This window comes from Rhinichthys klamathensis, unplaced genomic scaffold (genome assembly GCF_029890125.1).
Source record: "Rhinichthys klamathensis goyatoka isolate OS25496 unplaced genomic scaffold, OSU_Roscu_1.1 h1tg000036l_1, whole genome shotgun sequence".
Classification (NCBI taxonomy): Eukaryota; Metazoa; Chordata; class Actinopteri; order Cypriniformes; family Leuciscidae; genus Rhinichthys; species Rhinichthys klamathensis.
Genome location: NW_026606584.1, coordinates 6475201 through 6492266, shown reverse-complemented (window position 1 = coordinate 6492266; position 17066 = coordinate 6475201). Strand labels below are relative to the sequence as shown.

The 17066-nt window shown below is 38.8% G+C and overlaps 1 protein-coding gene across 1 annotated transcript; it reads left to right on the top strand.

The window, feature by feature from the left end:
- The first annotated feature begins 1703 nt into the window (after window positions 1-1703).
- Window positions 1704-12102, top strand: LOC130081216 (uncharacterized). Its single transcript, XM_056246192.1, has 4 exons — window positions 1704-2104; window positions 2486-2785; window positions 2979-3136; window positions 11127-12102. The coding sequence occupies exons 1-4, from the start codon at window positions 2014-2016 to the stop codon at window positions 11277-11279; spliced, it is 702 nt and encodes a 233-aa protein (XP_056102167.1). The 5' UTR covers window positions 1704-2013; the 3' UTR covers window positions 11280-12102.
- The last annotated feature ends 4964 nt before the right edge of the window (window positions 12103-17066 follow it).

Here is a 17066-nt window from a genome sequence, read left to right as displayed (position 1 = left end):
GCTACGGGTGAGCCTTGTCCTCCCAGGTTGCGTGCTCACTCTACGAGAGGTGTTGCCGCCTCCTGGGCGTTGGCTCAAGGCGCCTCGCTGACAGACATTTGTAGAGCTGCGGGCTGGGCGACACCGAACACGTTCGCGAGATTCTATAGCCTACGTGTGGAACCTGTTTCCTCCCGAGTACTCGCTACGGCCAGTGGTGCGAGGGAATAGGTTGTGTCGGCTTGCTACGCCACTCCGTGCCTCAGCCGGATACGTGCGTCTTTCGCTCCGTTGGCGCCCTACGTTGGTTAGCCTCGTGAGTTCCTCCATCACCCCTTCGGTGCCAGGCGTGGCGGACCGCCGGCGCCAGGTCTACTACCTCTAAGGGAGTTGTTGTGTAGACTGGGTGTTATGTCCAGTGGTCTCTTCGGTGACCCATTATGCCACGTGCAGTCCAGCCGTGTCTTCCCCTTGACAGACTCGTTCTGTCGTCCCTGTTGAGTACGCTCCCACTCCCCTTGGAGGGGACTACCTCAGGGACTGCCATATGTTTCACTATCCCCCTGGGCTAGTACATATGTGTATTCCAGGCCTTCTTCAGGCTTCTGGCCTCCGCAGCGTTCCCTTCCCCTTCTTCGGGTTGGGCACGCTTTCCCAGTGTTATCCAATCCACTGTGTGGGTCTTGCGGAACAGCAGTGTGATTCCCTTGCTAGCTCCCGTAAATTGTGAAACTGCTTGGGTAGCTTAGCTGGGCGCTGGAAGGGGCCAGCACCATGGCGTTTTGTTAGGGATCCCAATTCGTCAGGGAACTCCCCGACGACACGTTGGAGTTCCCAGGACGAAAGGGAACGTCTCGGTTACGTATGTAACCCTCGTTCCCTGAGTACAGGGAACGGAGACGTGTCGTCCCTTCGCCATAGTGCTGTACCTTCGCGCAGGACTGGACACTGTTCGGCTCCTCAGCGAAAAGCATTGTGCAATGTTTACTTCCGCCTTTTATACCCGCGTTGGTAGGCGGGTCGCGGAATGCAAATTTTGCATGCCAATTCCATTGGCTCGTTTTAATTCTCTCGAAGGCAATTGGCTCCCTAGCGTGATCCCAATTCGTCAGGGAACTCCCCGACGACACGTCTCCGTTCCCTGTACTCAGGGAACGAGGGTTACATACGTAACCGAGACGTTCTCTCTAGAAGAGGGAACGAGTATTGCGTAACGTGCTCGCGCCACGAGCGACTTTCGCTTCAGTCGATGAAAACCAGAGAAACAGCCTCCGAGCCCTGCTTATATACGCTAAGCCACGCCCATTCTGGCGGGCTGTGACGCTGTGAAGGAGCGAGCGCCCTTCATTGGACGTGACGTCACGTCGGGCTCAGTGGCAGGCTGCTGCAGTTCCCGCAGGGCAGCCTATGAGCACGCTAGACAGCCTGCTCTAGGTCTGCTAGCTGCTGCCCTGCGTTGACAATAAATACAAAATTAAGGATAGTTTTTTGGCTTCAATATCTCGAAAAGATGAATCTTTCCCGTAGTGTAAGCTAACTTACGCAATACTCATTCCTCGGAGAGAACCGAGGTTATGTTAGGTAACCGATACGTTTTTCAGCGTCAGAGCTCCTCGGTTCACAGTAAATGCTGCTGCTCACAAATTCCATCTCTGTATGAGCATTGAGTTTAAAGCATTGCTTTTGCATTTCTGCAAACCAGTGTGCACTAGGTTCAATATCCAACATTTCTGTGGAGAGCTATACTTTACAAGTTTACAGCATTTCACCAGTATTCAGCCAAAATAAATGCTTATACAATATGTCATCAATAATGACTTGTTTAGGTTTAGGCAATTTGAGAATATTTATTATTATAATATAATATATATTTTCTCAGGATCTAGGATGACATTGGCTACTATATTTACTATGCAGAACCCCTTTCTCCTCAGCTTCCTTTACAAAAAAAAAAAAAGTCTCTGATGAGCTATGCGTGACCACTTCTACATGATGTTGAACAGAGACTAGTCATTGTCACAAAGAGCTGCGAAGATGCTGTACGTCGTGAGATACAGTTTTCTTTTGATCAGTATTTGTATAAGAGTGTCATGGGCAGCCGCAGTGGTGCAAGATATGAATATTTGTAAGTATATACATTTGTTGTATTTGTTAACATTAGTTAATGCACTGTGAAGTAACATGAACAAACATTGAACAGCTGTTTAACGTTAACAAATATTTAAAAAGTACAGTAACAAATATATTGCTCATGGTTAGTTTATGCTAGTTAATACATTAACTGATGTTAACAAATTAAACCTTATTGTATAGTGTTACCCATTTTGTTATCCAATTAAAAATGTTACTTTGGATCATATTGCTCTGGCAGACCGTGCAGTAGAATACATTGTGTAGAAACGTTAAGAAAATACCAAGCACACACAAGATAGCTTTGCAAATTCATTAGTGTATTTAAATGTTTGCAGAAAAAAAAAAGTCTTAATAGTTGCTTTTCTTCAAACAGTAATCAAATCTTCTGGGCATGATGTCAACATCGAGTGTGCTACTGATAAACGACCTCAAGATGGAGTGTACATGTACAAACAAGAAGGAGCAAGTAAACCGCAGGAGCTCTTCTACTTTTACAAAGTAGACATTCTGGCCTTAAAAAAGGCAAACAAATCCAAAGTCAGTGTCATTGGAGCACTTCCCAACCTTACTATCACCCTCTTAAATGTAACTGCCGAAGACATTGGGCTTTACTGGTGTGAATTTAATTTGGAAGAAAAAAATACTGTTGGCAAGTTCACTTGGTTATGGATAGGTAAGTGTATCTTACATTTCATGTAAATAATAATTGTATTCTAAGACATGATGATTTTATTATATGAATGTACCACATGTATTAAATGGAAAAATGCGTAGAGTATAAAAGGTATAATTCTATAATTCTCTGACCCTGATTTTTTTTTCATTGAAAGAAAAGAAAAAAGAAAAAGAAAAAGAAAAAGAAAAAGAAAAAGAAAAGGAAAAAGAAAAAGAAAAGGAAAAAGAAAAAGAAAAAGAAAAGGAAAAAGACTGCCCAGAAGATGTTTTTCCTTGTGTGAATATCTTCCTCATTTTGTTTGCTGTCATCCTACTGTGCATCATTGGTATCTGCTGTTTGATTCTTAAGGTAAGCATACAATTACGACATAAATTGTTCAAAAGCAAAAACAAAAGTTATGGACAACATTATGCGTATATCTGAAGTGCGTTACTGAGGTATGCTGTCGTGTGACAAATGACTGTCTTTTCATTGATGCTTTTTGTGGTTTGATGTTGAAAACAGGCCCGGTTCTAGAACCAAATCACTGAGGGTGCTTCTGAAAATAGTGAGGGTGCTCAAAATAGGGCCGAGCGATACCTATTGTCTACGACAATATTGTAATTGCTGTTATGTTAAAGGGATTGTTCACCCAAAAATGAAAATTCTGTCATAATTTACTCACCCTCAAGTTGTTTCAAACCTGTATGAATTTATTTTTTCTGTTGAACACAAAAGATTATATTTTGAAGAATGTCTGTAACCAAACAGTTGATGGGCCCCATTGATTTCCATAGTATTTTCTTTTTCCTACTATGGGAGTCAATGGGTGCTTGGGCCTGTCTGGTTACCCATATTCCTCAAAATATCTTATTTTGTGTTCAGCAGAAGAAAGAAATTCATACAGGTTTGGAACAACATGAGAGTGAGTAAATTATGACAGAAGTTTCATTTTTGGGTGAACTATCCCTTTAAACGATATGCGATCTACATGATCGAGTAGCCTATGTCCCTGTACGAGTTTTTGTGCTTTACATTTATATAGTTAAGAAATGTTACACACAGAGTGCTTTTCCCCAAATATCAGCAGTAGCCTATTGCAAATGTGTGAAGTATTGAAACTGATTTTATTCTGCAGTTGAAAAGAAGTTAATATAAGTAACTTACATTATTGACATTTAGTTTCTGACGAAAACGAATCAGTCCTTTTAAACGAAACAGCTGATTTAAAGATTAAATTACTCACTCGTTAACTTAACCTTCTCCAGAGCGTCGGCGCACTGAAGCGTTTTTTTTTTTTATTTAGTTCAAATATACTATCAGATTTAATGTTATACCTTGACAAACTATACATCATTAAAAAGATATAAGACTCAAGATTCAGTATTTGACCACTATTGTATTCTGAGAAACTTATAGTGACAGTTATGTCTTAATTTGTGTCAGGAGTTATGAAATGAAAAAAACGAGTCGATACCTTTAATATGAATTATGAGCGTCAGCTGGTCCATTCATAAAAAACACTCCGTGCTGTCGTCATGATAGCGATTCACAAAACAACGTCCCTGAGGGCTTTTAGCTCAACAATGTGCAGATGTGGAGAAATATTGATATATTCTCATAGATTCACATCATATTTCTATAGACAGGAATAATATTTATTGAATTTATACCCAAATGCGTCGATGTAATCATAATGATCGCTTCTTACTGAGATGTGCTGTGTTTTCCATTCATACCAATAGCATGGGGGCGCTATTATGTCCAATAAAAGTCCATATATGGATCATGAAGAAGACCCATAGTCATGTGACATTCCAGGACGTCACTGAGTGATACAGAAAGTACAGAGATCGCTGTAACATGCAGATAAGGATGTTTTGAAGACAATAAACATGATTGCAATGATATTTGAGTTACCTGTGTTCTTCAAGCCATGCCAGGTATTTCATAATAATAGATTATATTTATAATGTAATGCTAATCGATATAGATTTCATCATCGTTCAGAACACTAAATAATACATTTTCTGTCTGATTTTTTTTTTATCTGAAGCCAAGTTAGATCACAGAAGATTATTTAAAACACTAGACTTGCGTTATATAGTGAGTTTGGAGCGCAAACATAGTTTTAATCTCATAAATGGTCGTGTATTTATGGTGTGCTAAGCTAACATGCTAGCGAGCCCAGGCGCACCTGCCACGAGCAGTTATTGTTTTATGATTTTTTTATAAATAGGAATGCTTACTGAAATGTTTCAGTGCATTTGATACCAGTTTCAAATATTTAGTGAGAACTTTGATAAAAGAAATTAGGGTTTGAAACCCTATGAATAGCTTGTGAATAGCCAGTCGTTAGTAGCTATAATGCAGACAAAAGAAATGCATATTTAGAGCCATAATAACCAGTCTGGAGAGGTGTAAATGTGTGCAGGGGAGACTGAGACTGAATGGGGCACCACAAAACAATAGAGACAATAGACTGAATAGATGACTCAGAAGATGACTAGACATCAGTTTGCTAATAGAGTCTAATCAAAATAAAGTAATTTGACATGATCTTGATAAACATTTAACTAAATACAGAGCTTTATACTTATCATTTTCAGATTTTAAATATAAAATGGTCAGACATGTGGCTTTAGCTGCAGTGCATTTCTAGATTGCTCCAGGGCCAACTTCAATTTTATTTTCATGAAGATGTTTCATAAAAATAAATTTCTAATAACTTTACAAAACTTTGAAGCTATTTAAAATTGTTTTTTTCATTATGACAATAATTAATTCTACATTTACAATAAACAACCAAGTGTCAGCTTTCAAATGAGATCATACTTGTGCTTTTAGTGCAAAGGGTTCATGAACTGTATCTGTTTTAGTTTGGGTATGTCATTTCTGGGGATTTTTCAAAAGTGGGCTTGAAGCTTAACAGGTTAAGACAGTCAAATGCTAGGTCACTCGGCGGCGTCGGCGCGCCATCGGCCGCGGCACTTGCTAGGATTTATCGCCGGTGTTTGAATGGGTGTCATGCGGTGAGAGTGAGGTTGTAGGGCGGGATTCGCTGCTGTCATCGGCAGGCGTTGCCATTTCGTCTTGTTGTGATGTAGAGGTTTGAGCTTTCTTGAGCCAATTTCATATGTCCATGATTAAAAATGGACGATTAATATTTTTAGGCTACCTAAAGGCAGCCCCGTCTCAGAAAGTCAGCTAACGAATTTCCTGAGAGACGCACACACGCAAGCAAAGTGGGCAATTAAAGAGATATGCGAATCACGATCGCGAAAGGACACAACCAATCCAATGCATTAAACATGAAAGCATAATGAAATAATTTCTGATTTGAAAATGTATCAAATTTATCTTATTGAAATTTATTTTGTGTATTACATGTATGAGTGTGAAATCCTGTGTTTCTTTTGTCGGTAAAATCTCGTTTACATGTGTGCTAATAAAAATTTAATCTGAGGGTGCTTTCACTTTTGTTTGAGGAACCGGGCCTGGTTGAAAATCTTCTAATGTGTAATTCTTGTGCGATTTTTAAGCTCTGGGATGATTTTTATACACTATGCACCATTGGTTCTCAACTCCGGGTCTGGGGACCCACCACTCTTCACATGTTGTATGTCTTCTTTATTTAACACACATGATTCAGATCATCAGCTCATTAGGAAAGAATGTGAACTGACATGAGTGCATCAGATAAAGGAGACATTATAAATGTGCACAGCAGTGGATCAACAGGAACGGAGTTGAGAACCGGAGTGAAAAAAAAATAGTTGAACCATTAATTATGGAAATGATAGCCTATGATATCCTAAAGCTCTACCCTTTTGTTTAATTTTGGCTTGCCAAATGCTTAAGTGAAATATGAATACATTTCAGAAGCTGAGTCTTCCTGAGAGTATATCAGGGTTACAGACTCATTACCTTTACATTGATTGAGAAATACTCTTTTGTTTTCTATTCATTTTTTTGCAAGCAAAAATTAAATTAAAGATTTTTAACTTTTATATCAGAAGAGCCACCTTGAAATGAAGAGTTCAGATGCAAAAGCCTCTAAATGCCATCTGACATTTTCTTCCAAAATGATCATTTTTATCAAGCTCGTATATTTAAATTAAGTAATTTCACTTAAATGACAATTAATGGGTAATTTTTCTTGCCATTTAAGTGAAATTATTGAACTTAAATATACGAGCTTCACAAAAATGATCATTTTAGAAGAAAATTTCAGATGGCATTTAGAGGCTTTTGCATCTGAACTCTTCAAATATACTTTTTCACAATAAATCAATTCACAACACTGCATCCTGATAAAGTTCCATTGGCCTTTGGAATTAAAATAGCCCCACATCATCACATTCCCTTCACCATACCTAGAGATTGCCATGGGGTACTTTCCATGAGATCATCTCTCTATGCAAATCTCTAGGTATGGTGAAGGGTATGTGATGATGTGGGGTTATTTTAATTCTAAAGGCCAAGAGAACTTTATCAGGATGCATAGTATCCTGGATCCAATACTGGCCATAACTGGCCTTTAAAAATAAAAATCTGCCTGCCTCTCTGGGAATTTAACATAGGGGTGTCCTGACTTATGCCCCTTGAATTTTAAGGAAGAACATTTATTTATTTACGATACATTATTCACAAAGAAAATTTGTCTCCTGAAAGGTTGGATTTTCCCTCATTTTTATAATTAAGGCATTAAGATCAATTTCTAAAAGATGCTTTTTTTATTCCTCTTTTTAGTCAACTTTAGCATGGGTGTATTCACTTATGCTAAGCACTGTACATGTCAGCTTATTCTAAACCTAACCCTACCAGTCTACTAGTACTCAATTAATACTCTAATGAGAGTTAGTAAACATATAGGTGCAACAGCATATAGTCAACAGAATGTGTTAAAGGAACAATCAAAATAAAGTGAAACCCCATTTGTCCTTTGTGTCAGAGCGCTGGAGTAGGCTACATCCAAAATAGAATGGGGCATCAGTTTACTATCGGGGACTTGTTGTGATGCACCGCATTTAGTAGATAGCATCACTGAAGCCTTACTGGTTATAATGGTTTCCATTTGCTTTTGTCGCATCACGCCGCTAGCATCTGGTGTAGGCACGTTGTTTTTATATTTGTGAATTTTACGTAGATTCATTGTGCTTTATATTTACCTGGCACTGGCAAATTTCACAAACTTGTCCATGCTTAATGCAGAACCATGCAGCTTTCCATGGCTACCTGATTTATTGTCCATTTTGTGTTCAATTATTTACTTATTTGTCAAGTAGCCACTTTTGATTTGAGCTCGGCGATTTGAGCTCTGCGACTTCTCCAACATGGGGGGGGTGGAGACGGACTTTTGACTTGAGCTCGGTGACTTCTAAGGGCCCCTGCCCTGCAACTTCTAAGCCCCCCCCCCCCCCCCCCCCCCCCGCACCCGCCTCGGGCCCTGGGTACTCGGTACCCTTTATCCCCCCAGTACCACGCCCCTGAGTGCGACATAAAGGGCCCCAAGCAAATTTGGGGGCCCCAAGCAAAATGGACATGGAGGCCATTAACTAAAGATATAATAACTATCAATTTACCATCTATTAATGATGGTTATTATAAAGTCTTACCGAAAAATTAAAGATATGTTAGCTTTTCCATATTTTGATATTAGAAGGGAAGGGATGCAGCTGCTTTCACTACCAATGCTTAAAAACATCCCAAGCTAATGTTTGATGCACGGAATTGAACCTAACCCCCATTGGTAAATAGATGATACTATGTCATTAAATATGATAAACAGTGATTCTGGAACAGATCTACGTCTTCCTTATCCCCTTAAAAAACATATTACAGTATGTAACCATATTCCGTCCGTTCGAAAAAAAGTTGCACTAACTGTTCGTTACAAGCAGCATTTGCCGTCAGACAGGTAGCAAACAAACATATTTTTGCTAGCCTATCTGCTGCAAAATTACACCATTTGTACAAGACAAGTAGAGCTATTTTATCCAGTGTAATTTATCACTTTACCAATATCTTGTTTTTTCTTATCCTCCTCTTCCTTTCTCTTCTTTCTTTTCTGGCTTCCTGAAGCATAATTCCGCTTCATGATGACTGGCGAGGAGGTTTGTATTTTGCCGGCAGGAGAGATCACGTGGTTGGCTGGCTGCTGTAAGCGACTACTGAGAGGGGCCCGCTTGAGGGGGATGCCGATAACAGTGTCATTGCACTTTACTGCATTGACTATCAAAGGGGCGCTCACACAGTTTGTCGTTGCATTTTATTCTTAACCAGTCGTTGTCTTGGGGCCCCAGGCCAGACGGGCCTGTATCTACAAAAAGATTGGTCTGTGCGATGATTAAATGTACCACAGTAGCACGCATGCGATACAGTTTTGTAAACTGCGTTACTTGTGTTTGTATTCAGACATGATAGCAGTCGTTTTATACTTGTGCTTATGCGAAATCACGATTTTTGATCGTGGATGATTTAATGTCTCCACGATCTGCTTTTGAAGAAATATGGTAGTATCGTGCTACAGCACACATTCTATCAGCTGCAGTTTTGGTGCCTCAAGCTTGGTTTAAACTCGCTGCGTCCGCACAAGGCCGAAGGTGCGCAAGGGCTCATTTCACTTGTCGGTGTGCACGGCAGATTTTGTAACTGCGCGCGTGGCTCCGCATCCGAAGATGCATGACTTCGAGACGAATCTGGCCAAGCATATACGTCTTATCACCCAGCTTGTGCATCTGGTAGTTGCTTAAATTTACAAAATGAGCCTACAATAGCAGACATAAGCCCTTAAAGTATGGTCCATTTTTTATAAAAAATGTTCTCAAAACTAAATGAAAATGTTGGTGAAATTAGAAAATATGTACGTTATCGTTAATTTAGTTGTATGGCTATGTTCTCAAATTCATTTATTTTGTTCTACTGTAAGAAGTAATAATCTCAAGGTTTACTGCTTTACGCGATTCTTTTTCGAGCCGGGCGAAAGTATAAACAAGGCTTAATTCCCAATACTGCAAAACTCGACGTACATTCATATCACATGTTAATGCAGCGGTAGAGTTACACTCACAGGACACTGCACTTATTCGCAATCACAAAAGTTCATTATTTACTCGTACTTTAAAGCTTTGCCGGGTAAACATTTCATTGGCGTTCTGTTCTGGCATTATGCACACCCAAGCACGCGCACTGTCAAACAGCGCCAAACTGGACTTTATCTTCCGCGTCTGTTTTTTTTGTTTTTTTTGGGTCAGACCCATCTGCTAGCGATGGGGGGCCTAGACTGAGAGAGCTACATGTAAAAATATGCACCAAACAAGCCACTTTGAAATGTTGCTGTTTTCATGAATACAAAAGTTGGTTGGGTGACCCTCCCCCTAGACTAAAAAAGGTTGGATGACCCTCCCCTCAACAAAGAATAAAAAGACATGACCCTCACCTATTTTCCTCCGGTGGTCCATTCCATAAATACAGAACGGTCCCTGGGGATTGAAACAGCGTGGATAGCCAGTTGTTAGTAATTATAATGAAGACAAAAGAAAAACATAACCAGGCCGGAGAGGTGTGAATGTGCAGGGGAGACTGACACTGAATGGGGCTCGTTTGCACCACAAAACAACAGAGACAATAGACTGAATGGATCCTTAGAAGATGACAATAAACATCAGTTTGCATTTTAGAGTCTAATCAAAATAAAGTCATATTACATGATTTTTAAAAATGCAAAGAGTTTTAGTTTGTATCTGTTTTAGTTTGGGTATGCCATTTCTGGGGATTTTTCAAAAGTGGCCAACAGGTTAGCTAGGCCTTTTTCTTCTTATCTTCATTTGAGAAACGGAAGTCATAGAGCTCAATAAAATCAGCAACAGTTTTCTCATGTTGTTATTGGATCACAGAAAAAGCTAAATGCTCTGTGTGATTGGTTAATTACACATTATCTTTTGTGGTATTTACCACCAGCAGTCATGCAAGTGATAAGATTCTTGTAAACAAGCTTGGCAAGTGTCCTGTTGTTCTGCGTCTCTCTGCATTCCATGTAAAATGTCCTTTTGCTCTTCTTATAAATCAATGGTTCTCAGCCCTGGACCTGGAGCCCCTTCAGCACTGCACATTTTGAATGTTTCCCTAATCAAACATACCTGATTCAGGTCATCAGATAATTATTAGGCACTCCAAGACCTAAAATGGGTGTGTCAGACAAAGGCTTCAGCAACAGGGTTGAGAACTACTGTTTCGAATGATCATGTTTTAAAAACTGGCAAAATATTTGGAGAATATAGGTCAAGAACATAGACATTTCATAATTTATTTCACATTTTGACTATTGGACATTTTAAATCTTTTTTCTTTTTTTTAGATGAAGGGCTGTTGGGGGAACAAGAAATACACACCAACACATCCACCCTCAGAGTCAGTTTATGAAGAGATGAAACGGAGCAATTTAAACGCCCAGCCCTGTTCACGGACATTCATCAACCCGGACTATCAATCTTCCAAGCAACTTCAATAAATACTTATGATTGATAAGGCTTTATGTTGTTTTACTGTCTATTTGCATTGGCAAAGCTTTCAAATGAAATATGTCTTAATATTTGAATTCTTATGTACCTTGTGTATAATCATTGTTTCTGCAGCCTTCTTTCAGTTTAGAAAGTGAGCCATCATTCTTTTCATTTAGTGTGAATATCAAGTGATTAAATTTAAAATGCTGTAGATCAGGGAGAATTAAAAATAGTTCAAGTGTTAAGAATTTTAAAAAAAGATGCAGCAGTTGAAGAGAGAAATATCAAAGACATCACTTGTGGTTAAGTTTGCAAATGCATGTGCAAAGGAACCTAAAGAATTTTGTGAAGTGCCTGTTAGTTTCAGTATAATAATATAGGCCAGTGGTGAAATGACTGATGGCATTAAAGTAACAAATCACATTTCACTCATATTTCGTTCATAATAATGCTAATCAGAAAAGCCATTTTATCTCATGGCAAACTTGAAGCTAAACACTGCACTGCACCTGTTTGCGTTTGTATTTTACTGATGTTCTGATGTTCATTTTTCTACTTGGGTTTCGACCTCATTAACCTTCTTTGCAGTTGTGGTCATGTTTTCTTCCTCTCTATAACCTTTCAAAATGCATCAAATGCATGTTTCTTGTGTTCACTAACAGTGTTAGTAGAGTTTTAAATATGCTTTTATTGTAAAAGTGCTAAAGTATGTAAGTGTGTTGTTTTACTCATCATCCAGCATGGTTGCATTTGAATGTATTGTATTTTATTTAGTATCTCTTGTCTCTGAATATGTTGTAACCCTTAACATTGTAAAAAAAAACAACAACAAAAAAAAAAAAAAAAACAACAACAATACAACACAAACTAATAAACAATTGTCAAAATTCTTTCAAATCAATTCAGTTGGATTTATTATACCTTAAATGTTTTAGAGTACATCACCAACTAGACCAATTCGATTTTTTTTTAAATGACATTAGACCACTAATACGGAACAAAATGCTGCTCTGCACAAAGATATATTTTCAACTCTCTTCCTCTCCCTTTGACTTTCTGTCATACATGCACATATTTATGCCTTTTAGGTAAATGCTAAATGTTTTAGTAAATATTGTCATATCTGTAGAGTGAAAATACTTAAGATTATCACCCTGTTGTATATTAGCTACATGCAAAGCCAACTGAAGGTATTACTTCCGTTAAGAGACCTCTTAACATATAAAACACATTTTCAATCACTATAAATTAATTCCTAGCATTTTAAATTACATGAATGAATTCAAATCAGCTACGATTGATTCAATTTAATATATTTTATTAATTGTATGCAATAAATGCGCAGGAGAATATCACGCCAATTTAAAACAAGCTTAGATATCAGATTTTCATAAAAGTACAATAACATGGAAAAACAACGGAATGTAAAAGGCAACACAACATTATTTAATTGTAAAAGTTCAAAAGTATGGCATTTGTAAATAACTGAAATACTTTAATAAGGATATATACAATGTACACCAGCAGTATTCAATAGGTCGATTCTCTGTTTGCCCACACTGATGATGCTTGACCAATCAGTAATATATAGCTCCTCATGGGTCTGTGGTCAGAAGCATCATCCTGTTTATCTTCTGCTTTGTTGCTGGTTTTCACAGTAAATGACACATTTGACCACAACAGGTCTCTTGTGCATGAAAAACAAGTTACATTCCTGTCAAGATGAACTGAATTATTTTGAATGCATTTGGACCTGGTATAAATAAAAAGGTGACTAAACCGCTGAGCAGTTTAATGTGCATTAATATAGACAGCCAAATTTTCTCTTGATTGCTTCTGTTTCAATACATTTTTGTAGGAATTTGGATTATTTTGTTTTGAGATTGTCACCAATACACATCTAGTTCATGCACATACACAAACATTTGTGTATGGTATAGGAACTTGCATTGACTTGTTATTTTTTTCCAATACCTTACCCTTACTCCTAAACCTTCTTACACAAACACTTCAGATTTTTATTATACTATAATTTAGCAAGATTATGTAGCCATTTTATTTGTGGACCATCACTTGGTCCTGCAACTGATGGAGAGTTTTTGCTACATTTTGGACATTTGGTTCCCCACAATGTTGTAAAATCTTGACACACATAGACAAAAGCATCCGTTACATACGTATGTGTAACTTTCACACAATTGTGGAAAAAGTACTCAAGTTCCATATAGGTAAAACTTTTAAAAAGTACTTAAGTATCAAAAAGAAATGTATTCATCTTATAAAAAGTTCTACCAGAAAGACTGTGGAGATAAAATTATGTAACTAAAGCATGTATTTACCAACAGCCCAGCAAGCAAATATTTATAAAGTTATTTGGCGTAGGTCCCGTCCGTAAAGCGCGCAATCCGAGGGTAGTGCAATCTGCATTTCCTGCCTGAAGACGAAGGCAGGGGCGCAGTTGACCCCCCGGGAGGTATGGGAAGGGACCATCCTGATGGTGGTGGGGAGGATGGAGGGAAAGGGACCATCCTGGTGGTGGTGGTGAGGATGGTGGTGATTGTTTACATCAGCATCTGCGAACTCAGACATGTGTAAGTACCGATCTTTTATACTGCAAGTATTGGAACATGATTGGTTAGATGTGAAGGTAATAAGTGACGTAACGATTGAGTCTTCGGTAACGCTGTAGATTGAGTAATTAAGACGAACTTTCGGTAATTATAGTGTACAAGTATAAGGGAACAATATATAAAGTTTGGGGAATAAAGGGGTAACAACCAGTAAAAAAAATAAAAAAAATGATACTGTAAGTATTATAGAAGTATTATACTATGGGGTACTTATTATACTATTATGATATAACAATCTTACATTTGGGTGCAATTTAGCGAGAACATACCTTAACGTACCTTTTTGTAATAATGGTGTACCAATACATACTGTAGCCTATAGGCTTTTTAAAAATTACAGGGTACATATCTATGCATTTATACATTTTTTTATAGCAAAAGTGCAGATGTTTAAGTTTGGGCTATGGAAGTAAAATAATGTCAAATGTTTTTGAAATAAAAAGCCTGTTGAATTGCACTACTTGAAAAAAAAAATAGGCATTGCATTAACCATGCTTACATTTTAATGCATTGTATTTTTAGGGCTTGCATTTTTATGGGCTGAAATTCAACATTGTTGACTATTTAAGCTGTGAATATTTCAATTAAAACATTTCAAACACATTTTCATTATTAAAAATTCAATAATCCATATTCACCATTCATATTTCACTTCCAAAATATTCTAACTGTTTAAAAATGCAACCTATAATATTCAACAGGCAATTTTAGGTCCATTTTATTTCGCTTTGCAAATTCGCTTCCACAAATTCAGTGGTTCAAATTCGACAGTAAATTCAACATTGACGTCCAGGAACTGCTAACCTGGCCCTAGCCAGATGAATTTCGCTCCGCCTAGCTTCACTCACATCCATCTGGAACCTCTTCCATTGAGAGTGATTTCTCCAACCAACTTTATGGTTTAGCCAATCAGGACGCAGGGCGGGAGTTTCATAGATGTGACGTAGTGGAGAAGCGACCGTGAGACTGTTTTGATTCAGACAACAATGGCGGCTCGCATCGAGGAAACAAGCGTTAAAGGGTTAGAACACCCGAAAATGAAAATTAAGTCATTAATTACTCACCCCCATGTCGTTCAAAACACGCAACACTTTCGTTCATCTTCGGAACACAAATGAAGATCTTTTTGATGAAATCTGAGAGCTGGATCACTGCTATATAGGCTGCCTAAGGGACTGACACTTGACGGCCCAGAAAGTCATTAAAGAAAATGTTTAAATGTTTCATGTGCCTACAGTGGCTCCACTATAAGTTTATCAAGCGACGAGAATACTTTTTGTGCGGAAAAAAAACTAAAATAACGACTTTATTCGACTACTCCATTGCTTCCTTGTGGGCCTGAGACGAGAGTTCAAGAGATTTCCAGGACGCATGCGCGAGAACTGACACTCTTCTTCTACTACACAGCGCGCGTCTTACAAGCAGAGGAAGACGCGTGCTGTACATAGTAGTAGAAGAAGAGTGTCAGTTCTCGCGCATGCGTCCTGGAAATCTCTTGAACTCTCGTCTCAGGCCCACAAGGAAGCAATGGAGTAGTCGAATAAAGTCGTTATTTTAGTTTTTTTTCCGCACAAAAAGTATTCTCGTCGCTTGATAAACTTATATTGGAGCCACTGTAGGCACATGAAACATTTAAACATTTTCTTTAATGACTTTCTGGGCCGTCAAGTGTCAGTCCCTTAGGCAGCCTATGTAGCAGTGATCCAGCTCTCAGATTTAATCAAAAATATCTTTATTTGTGTTCCGAAGATGAACGAAGGTCTTACGGGGTTGGTACAGCATGGGGGTGAGTAATTAATGACTTAATTTTCATTTTTGGGTGAACTAACCCTTTAACATTGATGCTGTTAACATTGATTTCATCCGTGTTGTCCAATCTACCTAATATTGTTTCATTAAAAGAACATCAGAGAACGGCTCTTAAGGCTTTTGTTGGTGGAAACGATGTTATATAGATCAGTGCCTTCTCCCGACCGGATTCTTCAGCGTCACGGGTTGGCTTCGGTGTGAGTGGTTGAAATAGCACGTCGATAAAGATGACAGACAAGTGGCTTATCCAATCATATGCAAGGATTTTTGATAAGGCCCAGCCTTCTGAAACGCCATTTCAATGGATCGGTTCCAGATGGATGTGAGTGAAGCTAGGCGGAGCGAAATTCATCTGGCAAGGGCCAGGTTAATAGCCTCGTGAGACCATCCTGATCTCGCGAGCGTTCAAGGTTTCACTCGCAGATCAGTCTGGATACTTTCCGTTAAAGAAAATTTGGGAGCAGTTCACCAAACGAACGTCCAATCAGCGTTGGCTTTGAGGCGGGTTGAGGTGTGACGCAACGAGAAGCGCGTCAGTTCAGTCTAAAGAACATGTCGGCTTCAGCGGATGAAACTAGCATCAGCGTGGCTATCGAGCAAGTTTTATCGGAATTACAGAGTATTTCTTCACTGAAAGAAGAGCAAAACACTGCTCTGGAGGCTTTTCTCAGAGGAAAAGATACGCTCTGTTAGTACGTCATATGCTTCGTTGATCTGATTGGTTGATTTGGCCCGTCTATCACCAACATAGGCCAATCAGCTAACCAGTATTTTCGCCCCTTACCAAAACTACTTCAACGGAAGGTTTCCAGATGGATATGCGGAGCAAATCCATCTGGCGGAGTCAGGTTACCAGGTTAAGGAACTGCAGGAAAAGCAGAAGATTGCCGAGCATAATCTCCATCTGCTGTTAGTCGACCTCACCATCAGATGGTGCAAAAGCGCGTGTTGTTGACGAAGACCAGCGAAATTAGAGCAAGTCATTCATTCATAAAACTCATTTACAGCAATGTAAGTTTATTTGTGATTATTATGACGGCTGTTTTTGTTAAATTTGGTGCCTTCACGGTTACTTTTCCTGTGTAGCCTACATGCATATTTCTCTACCGTGAACGAGATCATAATGTTATTCCCCGATGCGGATATACAGTACAGATCCAATGTTACATTTTTGAGGTTGACATATATTTCTCTTGGTTGTTTAGTTGCCTTAACTTTATATTGTGGCGATGTGCTGCATGCAGGCTATAGGGTTTCCCTCAATACGCGGTTTGAGTCTGCGCGTCAGGAACGGAAGTGCTCAGAAATCGCTAAAAATGGGCTTCAACTGTCTCAACTGAGTTCCAATGAGATGGC

What these genes read in the sequence shown, in the direction of transcription:
- LOC130081216 (XM_056246192.1), top strand. Translation starts at nt 2,014, where the DNA reads ATGCTGTACGTCGTGAGATACAGTTTTCTTTTGATCAGTATTTGTATA. An exon ending in GTTCACTTGGTTATGGATAG is followed by an intron (nt 2,786 to 2,978) that starts GTAAGTGTATCT and finishes AAAAAGAAAAAG; the next exon opens with AAAAAGAAAAGGAAAAAGAA. An exon ending in TCTGCTGTTTGATTCTTAAG is followed by an intron (nt 3,137 to 11,126) that starts GTAAGCATACAA and finishes TCTTTTTTTTAG; the next exon opens with ATGAAGGGCTGTTGGGGGAA.